The 12,218-nt window shown below is 40.9% G+C and overlaps 1 protein-coding gene across 1 annotated transcript; it reads right to left on the bottom strand.

The window, feature by feature from the left end:
• Positions 1-801: 801 nt before the first annotated feature.
• On the bottom strand, positions 802-11,131 carry LOC117414080 (cytochrome P450 2K1-like). The gene is made up of 9 exons (XM_034906536.2): positions 10,729-11,131; positions 7,024-7,189; positions 6,180-6,329; positions 5,551-5,711; positions 4,886-5,062; positions 3,597-3,738; positions 3,028-3,215; positions 2,101-2,242; positions 802-1,681 (listed from the first exon to the last, which is right to left on the bottom strand). Exons 1-9 carry the CDS (start codon positions 10,927-10,929, stop codon positions 1,497-1,499), a joined length of 1,512 nt encoding a protein of 503 aa, XP_034762427.2. The 5' UTR covers positions 10,930-11,131; the 3' UTR covers positions 802-1,496.
• Positions 11,132-12,218: the final 1,087 nt, after the last annotated feature.

Below are 12,218 nucleotides of genomic sequence, written 5' to 3' on the forward strand. Positions count from 1 at the left end.
ACACAAAATGTAGTTCGGTATTACAACGTCCACACTGATAAACCGCACTACCTCATGCGATTTAATTTAGAACCAGACTCGAGAAGGTATTAAACGCTGCGTAGTGTGGACGCAAACCATATTTAGCACTTTTAAGCTAGTTTAAAGGCAGGGCCTTAGTCTTTCTGCGCCTTGCTATTGAATAGGCACCAGTAAAAAAAAAAAAAAAAAAATCAGTGTCCGATTTCCTATGTGCCACTTCTGATCGTACATTCTGAATTGACGTCTCCGGCACCTTTTGAATAAGATCAAATTTTTTTATTATTTAACTCAAAGAATGAATATCTTTATTGAAAAATAAAAATAAATCCTATAAGGCCGTTTTCTTTTAATGTCCTACTTTTTAACATCCCTAAAATTGTAGGCCTTTTCCCTCACGAACAAGTGCCTCAGAGTCACACGTGTGCATTTTGTCTCCTTCAGTGCAAGCTTCACGTGCCCAAATATAGTTGAGCTAATGTTGTCTGGAGTTGACTGTCAGAACAATTCAATGCTGTACAGCAACTTAGCTACAAGCAAACTCTCTAATCTTATACCATTATTTTCCATAGTGATAATAAGAAGTGGTGTGGGCATCAGTTGTATGACTGATAGAGATTATTTATATGAGAGTGGGATAATAACCAGGTGATAGTGTAGAGAGAATACGTGTTTATATACCTAATGAAGATCATTCATTAATATGGGTAATGGTTTTACTTTAATGAGCACTCAGTTACAAAACGTCTCCCAGCCGAGTTCAAGATCACATAGACAATACAACACCGTTCTCTCTTTAATGAATTTCAGCAAAAAGGAAAACACAAAACAGAAAAGAAAATGAGTATCAATACAACACAAGTCAGTATAATAATCTCAGCAGCAATAACATTCAGATAATATCTCAGCTTCAGTGTAAATATAAATTACATGTAAAAGCAAGCATTCCTCAAGTGTCTAGAATTTGTCTTTGTATAAGAACTAAGAAGTGACCAGATTAAATACTATGAATATACAAGCAGGGTAACAGTTTGTGTGAATATGTCAGTAAATATTTCAAACGAAATCAAGTTCAATTCTAATCGGATATTATGAAATCACTTAATTCGTTATCAAAACAGCTGTTTATATATATATATATATATATATATATATATATATAAATATGAGAGAGAGAGAGAGAGAGAGAGAGAGAGAGAGAGAGATTAAAAATCACAACTACAATACCCATTGATTTATTCTTAAGAACCTGTCATTCAGTTTCATAGATCACTTTGTTATTATTCTAGCTGTTTATTGCTAATTAATTTTCATGAAAGATGAAAACTAATGTTATAAAGCAAAGCATGACACACCCCTTTCACACAAGTGTAGTTTCTGTGTAGTTTCTGTGGCTGAAGAGTCCAGTGTGAGGGGTCAGTAGCTGTAGTAAGGTCTAGCAGATGTAGTAAGGCAGGGTCGCAGTATCAAAGGGTCTCTCAGTGGCTCAGGGCGCACAGTTGAAAGGGCTGGGGGCCGGAGGTGAGGCCAGGGGTGGGTGTGAGGTCCAGTTGCTCAGGGCTGACCTCCTGGGGCGGGCGGAAGTGAAACTTCTGCAGGAGCATGGTGAAGAAGAGGAAGAGCTCCATCTTGGCAAGGGTCTCTCCAAGACACACCCTCCGACCTGGGGGGGGGGGGGGGGGGGGGTCAGAGGATTACGACTCATACTGCAACACTCACACACTACACTACACTACACAACACACACACAGACTTCAGGATTAGTAAAGTAGCTGTAAAACAGTAACATTCTGATTTGTATCCCGCAAATGGAAGAATCTAATGAGATTGTCTTCTTGCTTTCAATAATTAAACTTTCGGTATCGCATATATTGTATAAGTAGAATAATATGCACCTGCATGTCTTCAGCTGAATCTGAAGGCTTTGTAGTGATTGTTACCTGTTCTATATTCCATTAGGAAACTGGTTGCTGATTGCACCTCTATTGATAGCAGTTCCCTTTGCAGTTAAAATGCCGGGGTGGAGGGGGGTTAGCCCCAATCCTGTCTAACCTGGTCCCTGCTCCTCTCTGACACACTGACCTGCTGAGAAGGGCATGAAGGCGTCTCTCTTGACAAACTTGCCCTGCACATCCAGGAAGTGGTTGGGGTTGAACTGGTGAGGGGTCTCCCACTGTGTCTTATCAGAGAGCACAGAGGAGAGCAGCGGGATCACCGGGGTACCCTGGGACACAGACAGACACACATTTACAGAAAGGTAAAATACCAAAGCTAATCTAATATAATGAGACAGGGCTGTACTGTCAGCTATACCAATGAGGCTATAATTTCTAAACGGTTCATCCGATATGGATGAAAATATCCTCAAATTAAAGCTGACAGTCTGCACTTTAACCCCATAGTCAGTCGACGATTCCTCCTCTAAGAATGAACCCATTCTACTTATGAATAAGCCTCTTCAAAAAGCAGAACACACTGCCTCCCCATTCTATCTCGATCCTTGAAGCTATCACTTGATCTACAAAAAAGGAGGTGAGGGCTCAGAGTTCTGTCTGAATCTTAGTTTTATTTTATTTTCAAAAAACACAATTTGAAACAGATCACAGATTTGCCAATTTAAATACTGCTTATGATAATACAAATAATAAAACTTAAGATAGATTGATAATACTTCTACTACTACTACTACTACTACTAATAATAATAATAATAATAATAATTAAAGAGGCTTGCTGGTTTGAGATGGAAATGGCAGAGGGTTAGGGTTAGGGTTAGGGTTACAAAGAGGCTTGCTGGTTTGAGCGCCTTACTAAATTCACAATAGTCAAACAGTGAAATACAGGGTGCATTGTATCATATGAGGATTGCTTGAAGTTGGACATGGAGGAACTGCAATGCCCTCAAACAGTGTCTTTGCTGGTTTATTAGTCTGTATGTTTTCCATTTGAACAGGAATTTGCATGATGAAGGTGTGGACCGGAACAGCCCTATACACTCTGTCTGTCTCACCTTGGGTATCCTGTACCCCCGGAAGGTGGTGTCCCCTGTGGTCTCATGCAGCAGGTTCATGGGCACCACGTTGCCCACTCTCTGGATCTCGTGCAGCACGGCGTCCATGTAGGGCATGCTCTTCCTGTCCTCGGCCTGTGGGGGGCACTCCCTCCCAATCACACTCTCAATCTCCTCCTGGACTTTGTCTGTTAACAGGGAGGATTTACAAACACACTGCAATTACTGATATGAAGAGGTGTATCTGACTGAGAGAGACCCAGGAACACACTGCAATTACTGATATGAAGAGGCGTATCTGATTGAGAGAGACCCAGGAACACACTGCAATTACTGATATGAAGAGGTGTATCCGATTGAGAGGACCTAGGAACACACTGCAATTACTGATATGAAGAGGTGTATCTGATTGAGAGAGACCCAGGAACACACTGCAATTACTGATATGAAGAGGTTTGTGATTGAGAGAGACCCAGGACTGAATGGCAGGCAGGGGGTGTTCAGGTCAGGATTCATTCAGTCAATCAGTCACACACTCTCCCTGAAAGTAGGGGTACCCCCTCGCTCACCCTGAATGTGGGGGTACTTCATCATGAGCAGCAGCCCCCAGCGCAGTGTGGTAGAGGTGGTCTCAGTCCCTGCAGCAAACAGGTTCCCCGCTGTGACGGCCATGTTATCCTCGTGGAAATACTTGTTGGAGTTTCTGGCCTCCTGTAAAACAATGAAGGGCATCAGTGACAACTCCTTTCCAAGGTAATCCATCTACAACTTCAAACACTCAGTGCTAAACTGTGCAGGTAAATCTACAACAACGACATTGTAACAAAGCACCTTCACAAAACTACTGTTAGAAACACAGGCCAAAACAGAAAAAACAACCTACACTAATAAAATGAATACACACAGTGCTACTGCCCTCCTCTAACCCTAACCCTAACCCTAACCCTAACACAATGAATACACACAGGTCTAAACAGTGCTACTGCCCTCCTCTAACCCTAACACAATGAATACACACAGGTCTAAACAGTGCAACTGCCCTCCTCTGTGTTTCGAAAGCAGTGCCTGGGATATTGCACTTCTGAAAAGCTTGGTGGGTTTGACAAAATCCTGGCGGTGGACAAATATACTGCAGTTTGCATTCTTTAACTGTTACCAAGCAATAGACAAAAAGAAACCATCTATTGCAGGGGCAGTGCTATCAATATGTTTGACATACAGGTAGAAACTTGTAATATCAATAAAAATGATCAGCAGAGTTACTGGAGTTCAACATTAACCTGAAAAAGTGAGCATTAAAACACTGAATTTGTAAAATACGTTTAGCACAGTATTGCTGCTATTTTACCATGCTTCTCCCATGGTTATGCTGTGCATTATCATAATTTACCCTGGTTTGCCATGTTTATTAATATGCTTTACCATACCTTGCTATTCTTTACAGTGCTTCCCTATGCTTTACCATGCTATATTACACTTTGCTCTGCTTTTACTATAGGAACCCCTTATAAGGGCAGCATTGCTTACAGTAGTGTTGGTCACTGTGCAATCTGTACTGTATATGTAGATGGTAACACACACTGCAGTGTCCATGCTATAGTGTGCTACTTTCTATATCTGAACTGTTCAGTTCTGTACAGCACCTTGTAAACTCTCTAGTCTTGATAATGATCAAAGTGATATTATCAGGAGTGAGTCCTCATTCACTCCCATTATATTCTGACCATTAACAGGAGTGATAATGAGTTGGTTTCACTGTGTGAAGGCTTTTCCACTAGATATGCAGTAAAACTGCACTTTTAATGCACTAAGGCCACACTGCTGGTCCCTGATAGAGGCTCTGCTGTGCTGATATTACCTCTTCTCTCTGCCTGGAGATGAACGTGTCGATGAAGCTCCTCAGGTCATTGCTGTCCACACTGTCTTTACGATCCTTATATGCATTTCTAAAGTACCCCTGGAACATTGTTCCGTTTGTATGAGCCTTCTTGTGATCAGACAGGAAGAAGCCCAGGAAAGGAAACATGTTATACAGCTGAAAGACAAGGAGGAAGAGGGGGAGTTTAATGGTGAAAATGGCTGTAATGATCCTCCATTAAAGGATTACTGTATTACTCTACACAATGTCACATTGAAATAAAAAAAAAAGATCTGGGCCTAGTTTTATCATTCGTGCGTGAATAAATTACTATACTTGTTCATTCACATAAAGAATTGACACACGCATAATTAAATCCTTTCTAAGTAAAGTTGTTTGCATGTGAGACGGACATCAGATATAACCTGCACATGAATTGAGTGGTACTGTTTTCTATTCACAATTAAATTAATTAACTCTTGGTGCTTTAATTGCTACATGAGTGCAGTCCATAGCACTTGGATTGGGGAACCCAGCAATTGAATGGAAATTATTATTATTATTTTTGTATTGTACTGATTGCAGCTTTATAAATCAGACCTGAATGCAGCAGACACTAGCAGCACTGATCAAATTGAGCAGGAGGTCTAATCACTACACTGTACCTGTGTCTTGGGGCTCACACTCAGCCTGACGTTCTCGTTCACAGTTCTTTGCAGATTCAGGAACTGTGCATCGCTGTAGTCGAAGCGGTCTCCTAACATGATGGAGCAGATGATGTTGGAGACAGCAGAGCTGATGATGATTTGCGGGTCAAAGGGTTTTCCTTAGAGTGGGGGAACAAGAAAAGACCATCTGTAACTTCAAAAGCTTAATAAGAATCATAAGATAAAACTATAAGAAACAAAAGAAAGTTTTTTTATGGCACTACAAAAGCAGTAGCCGAAACATAGCCTACTTTCTTCAGAGGAGGGCACTAGCTGAAAAGTTAGTGTGCTTGACTTTCTTACAGTTTTACTTTAAAATAAGAAAAGACACAAAAGAGCAGAGCAGAATGTGAACCTACTTTCTATGCAATGATTTTAAATAACAAATTACTAGCAACTAGAGATGTGCTAAACAGAAGGAAGTGTCTCAGAAGAGGTGGATATGAAAACACAGACCGGACACTGATTTGTCAAAACTTTAAGAGGCTTGGGGGGAAACACACAGCTGCAGAATCTGGGTCTGGTCTGTGTTTTGTGCCCATTGAGGGTCAACCCTATATTATCTCTGCTCTTGGTTTGGTCATCACCTTTGTGGGACTGGAAGACCTCCACCAGTCTCTGGGACTCCTCGATGATCCGGTCCTCAATGGTTCTCTTCCCCATCCCAAAGTCCCGCAGAGTGGAGAGGGTGAATCGACGCATCACCTTCCAGGACTCCCCCTTACCGAAGAGAACTCCTGCAGGAAACATGAACACAGCGCCATTGCTACAGTGATACAACGTTCCCACCATGAAGCCAACCTGAAACTCAAACTCATTCCGGTATCAACCTGGAGCTGCCTGCAGCCTGGTCCAAGACTACAATATATAACCTGATCTTATTACACAGAGATCAATGATCACCTATCATACATACTAGACTACTGGTCCCTCTGCAACATTCTGCCTGTAGTGGATGTAAGACATACAGCAGTAAGAACCACCACATAAAACAATGAGGTATTTCCTACATCCTCTAGGGGCAGAGTGTGGCAGGGGGACAGGTTAATAATTACACTCTGGTGGACCAGCTTTGGTGCTTTAACATTCAACAAAATGATACAAAGTGAATCTAAACAAGAAAAATGCTTTAGTTAAGAGAATTGATGGAGAGTGAGCTTGAACAGGAGAAGCCCCCACCCCCCCATGGACCTGAGTGTCAAATGATGTCAAACGCCTAATGCACCACTTCAATTGAAACGACTGAAGAAACCACAGCCTGGATGATTGGTGCTCTCCACAGAGGCTAAACTGAAAGCACTAATCAACACAAAGCTGTTTGTTTCAATTGGAATAGTAAATTAGCGCAATCAACACCATTGACTGGCACCTGTAAACCAGACATTCCTGCTGCAGTTCTGGATGAAGGGACTCTGGAGGCATGTCTCTTACCATTCCCGCCTCTAGAGCTAGTGTTTGTGGTGTGCGTCTGGCCTCTCTCTGAGAAGTCGTCTGCTTGGGTTACTAGAGCCTCCTTGACCGCCTCATAGCCTGTCAAAACCACGTACTTCTTGGGACCCATGTGGAAGGTGAACACATTGCCGTACGTCTCCGAGAGCTGGAGAGAGAAGAGGAGGAGTAATGTTTCTCATTCAAGCATTAGCAGGGAAGTTTGTCTACTTGTTACAACTTCACATTTAAGTGGCACCACCAACTTTAAGAAAATGTGTGCGGTGCACTACCAACATTTTTGTGCTGCTCTAAAACTCTTCCTTTGTTTGGATGCTGCGCTGCCTAAAGGTTTGTAAAGCGCTTGTAAGATATCTTCCCGTCGTTCCAGTGAGGATGACACGGATTTTCCTCTCTGCCAGCCCGTTGCTCTCATGTTAGTCATGTGTGTGCTGCTCAGAATCTCCTTTGGCTAGAGCTACGAATTCTTGTGTTTTTCTGAAGTCAGCAGCTGGTACGAGCCGGGAGGCAGAAGTGCCTTCAGTTTTTATAATTTTGTGTTTGATCCATCATGAAACAATTGCCAGGGAGCCAAGCAATTTAAAAATGTATTCTGCATTAGCATTTTGTGACATTTGCATTATATTTATCAGTATCAATTTATCAATGTGACATTTTGAATTCTAACATGAAACACTGTACTACTATTATGGCTTCCAGTAGACTTTTGCGGTATCATTTTGTAGTTTCTTTGAATCCTAAATTATGTTCATAAAGTTTTTTGGTTTTTTTTAAATAATGGCTCCATCCTTAAGTTCTAGGTGATGTAAAACTTTTGGTCACAGCTGTATGTTACTACAGTATAGGCTAGCTTACTGTTGTGTAGTTTGGAAATTTGACATATGAACTTTCGTAAATAAATATATATTATCGCGAGCTATGTTGGTTCTCATGAAAGAAGATGCAGGAATCCAGGGAAAAGAACGCTTTTTATTAAACATGAACTGGCAGGCAAAACAGCACTCAGCAACATCAACAGCAACACCACAAGGCTTACAGCACTACTTATATACAACATGAGTGGGCCTGGTTGTAACCCCTACTTCCAAACGGCAGGCTGGCACCATGCTAGCTGAGGGTCCCAAGGTGGGCTGGCACCATGCCAGCTGAGGTGAAGGTCATGGCGGTCCCTCAGCGCTGTCTGGACCGTTACAATATTTTTAAGGGTCTGGGCTGCAGTCCGAGTTCTAGGTCAAAAGTGTGGGTCCGAATCCGAGCCCAGTCCATGTTTTCTACCTACCTAGAAGCAAGTATTAGTTTTTACTGTCCCGCTAATGTTGGACCAGTTCCCTGCGGTGAAGAGAGGTGAATACAGACTGACAATTTTGAGAGTCAAAGGTTATTGTGTGAAAAACACTATTATCCACATACTGCATTAAAGTTTTACTTTGTGTTTGAAGTTCTATATTGATTTACAAACCCCATGGTAGGTCTAAGGTCCTTGCTAAGATTTTTAACTGAGAAGCTCCAGTGCAAGTCATTGATTTTCTATTGCAGGACACAGAAGCTGTTAAAGGAGGACTAACCATGGTTTTACAATCTGTTCTCTTGCTTCTTATTCCCATTAGCTCCAGTTCATGTATTCTTGTAGTGACGATCTTTTGACTTTCATATTTTATTATAGTTTTTATATGAATTTGGTATATGGGTCACTCCATGGATGTGATTTAGATGTTCTTCTACAGTGTTGTCTTTGAGATATCTACATAATGTCTGCAAGCAAAGATCTTCATAATCAAATGGGGGACACTCAGTGTTTATGTCTATTTACATGAAGAAAAATCGTACCCACTGAAAACCGTGGGAGAAACAGGACGTAGTACTGTGGACACGCTTCCCGTGGTTTTGGCTCCTAGTCCCCCATACATACCCTTAATAATGATATCTGACATAGATTCATTGCAGCATATAAAGAAATAAAGCTAATCACAAGTCAAGGCTCCTAGTCCCCCTGTACCTAAAAACACCAGCAGGGAGGTACACCAGGAGGTGCACCATGTGGTCCAAAGCCTTCACAGCTTATTACAAAGGTTTCATTTGTGCAATCTAAACGGTGGAGTCTGGAGATGCAACAACATGGCTTAGTTGCTGATTAACTGCTGTTCATGCTTAACGAAATGGACATGTTGTTTCAGGTAACACATTAATAGAGCCTGTACAGTCCATTACTGTAAGTGCGTGTGTGCAGAACCCACAGCGCAGGACAATGGGGAGCGCTTACTCAGCACTTGAACAGGATGAGGTAGGGTTAGGGTTAGGGATGGAAAAACAGCAAATCCATCTTGATGCAATGTCTAAGAGCTTCCATACAGCTCACACTGATGTGTGAATGATGTCAGTGTGTGGAACTATACCCTGAATAATATATTATTATTATTATTATTTTATTTCTTAGCAGACGCCCTTATCCAGTGCGACTTACAATTGTTACAAGATATCACATTATTTTAACATACAATTACATTATTTTTTACACATTATTATAATATTATAATATCTGAAATAGATTTTCATTGTAGCATATAATGAAATAAAGTTAATCACGTCAATAGTCTTCAAGAATGTAATTGATGATGTTTATTAAAGAGAGGACACGGAGCGGAGGATCTGGGCTGCACAGGAGAGAAGAAAGGAGAGAGCCGTGCAGGAACACTGTAGAAGCAGGACCTGTGTTGAATGAATTGTGAGTAATAAGAAGGTGGCACTGAGTCAAGAAACTGCACAGACACAAGGCTGTGGGGACCCTTACTGAGTGCAGAGAGGCTCAGCTGCAGTAGAAGCACCGGCGACAGTGCTCGTGTAGGTCTGGCTCTGGATTACAGATACATTATTGTGAAGACAGCACCATAAACGTTGCTTTAATTCAGGCCTGTGCCCAGGGGAGCTGCGGAAGGCTTGTCATTTGTTTGTTTTCTAGTTGTTCATTTGTTCGAGTGAATCTGTGCCAGAACTAGTGCTGGGACAAACACGCAGCTGGAAATGCATTCCATACCAAAAATGCCCATGTTTGTATTCGTTCATATAACAGAATTATAAATGACTAAACGATATCCTAAAGAAAGAAATAAATGCATAAATGCTGTCCGAATAACTAACACACTGTACAGAAGAGTGCGTCTCTGGTTTCTTTAACGGGTCATTTGATGGGTCGTACCAGGGCTATTATAATCCTTGAGGAGTTTTTATTCTAATTCAAAATTAACGAATATTTACCACTGCATTTACCGGTTCATTTTGTATTTTTGTTCCATACTTCTCTATTTTGGTGTGCTAGCCTATGCTTTCACTGTACTTCACTACACAATTCTATGCTTTTACCATTCTAACAATTGTCTAAAGGAATTGCTATATTACACATTCATATTTCAGATCAGATTTGGGCATGATTTTCCTCCTCCTGCCTGCATGTTAGATTTATTTTCAGATGTTATTGGCACTAAGACAGCTGATTTCACTGCTGAGTAGCTGCACAAAACACTTCTTTAAATACAACTACCAATTCCCTTCTAAATGAAGGCCATTAAAATAGAATTCAAGAAATACTAAAAGAAACCCAACGCCAAACCTGTCCATGCATTTAAAAACCTACCCAAACTACCCACTTCAATCCTGATCTTAATGCCCTGCCTGGTCCCCAGTGCCACTCACCTTACTCAGCGTTTTGTACGGCCGGTGCAGGTCCAAAATGTTCAGGTTCCCAATAACAGGTAGAGCCGGCGGGCCGGGGGGGAAGTTGTAATTAGACGACTTGGAGGATTTCGAGTAAAAGTATAAAAATATAAAAGCAGTTAAAACTAAAGCCAGAGACACCGTGGCGGTGTGTGCTAGGACCAGGCTAATCAGAGACATGTTTGTCAGGAACACGGACACCTCCGCTCTCTGTTCATTAGCTCAGCGTTCAGAATAACGCTCCTGGGTTTGGGCAGTGTTTAAATAGAGCAGGCACAGTGGGCGTGGCTTCAGACGGAATTCCTCAGGTTCTTGCCAAGCAAAGTAAAGGTTCCATTCCAAAAAACGGTCCTGTGTCATACCTGGGTTTGGGCAGTGTTTAAATTAGGTATGACTGGTTTTGATTTTTTCATGGTTTTGATTTGTCCATGTCTGTCACATGAATATGTCGTCACACGAGTGGAAAAGCTTGCAGGCATTTTTAACATTGTGATCAGAGAGACAGAGTGATCTGCATTCCACAACCTTTCCATTAAAATATAATGTGGTATTATGCTGTACTGATATAACAAACTATGGGCGATTACTTTATATGAATTATCATGTTATGTGTAGCACCCACAAGATTTAAGTAAAGTACTTACGTGTTTAAACCTGTGTGATATCTGGAAAATGCCTGTTTTTTTTGTGTAAACTAAAGTACTGTAGTTTGGGAGGCAGCCTGTTGGTGGCGCCATTCGAGAGAGACTGATATAGATCTGCATTGTTACTTGTTCTTCAGAATGTCACTGACCACTGAAGCAGCAACGCTGACTTTGTCTCTCTTAACTGATATATTCAGCTTAGTATTTGAGAGGTTTATTATGTTCTTATAAGGCAATAACTTTGTTAGGACGATATATATATATTAAATGCTGTGTAACCGGGGATATCTCTCTCTCTCAGGACTACATGTCCACGTGTTTAATGTGCGACTTGAATTAGAAATAATTCAAATAATATTGTATAAATTGTTATCAAAAATGAAAACTAAATGTTTGTCTCTGAAATGTACTAATGCAACACAATGTTTCTTTCTGTAACTACGCGTTTTATTTTAAATTGTGAAATTAAAGAGAATGTCACTGACCACTGAAGCAGCAACACTGTCTCTCTTAACTGATATATTCAGAAAAAAATATAAATCTGCCACGGGACTCGACGACGATACCGAGGACCTGTAACATGTAAGAATTGCACGAATGTAAGAATTGGCTTTCTGTGGTGGTGTACTTTTTATTCTTTCAAGTAGCATATATCTATAATCGTTTTTGGGATATATTTTAATATAAAATGTATACACTATTGCAGTTTTGTTAGAGGATACATTAGTTTATCTCTAATGTAATCATAGTTTTACATATAGACTGCCCCTGTTTTCATTTACGTCTCAAATTCTGGGCCGCTTTGCTTTTCACATAATGTCCCAA

Source organism: Acipenser ruthenus, chromosome 25, assembly GCF_902713425.1.
Source record: "Acipenser ruthenus chromosome 25, fAciRut3.2 maternal haplotype, whole genome shotgun sequence".
Lineage (NCBI taxonomy): Eukaryota > Metazoa > Chordata > Actinopteri > Acipenseriformes > Acipenseridae > Acipenser > Acipenser ruthenus.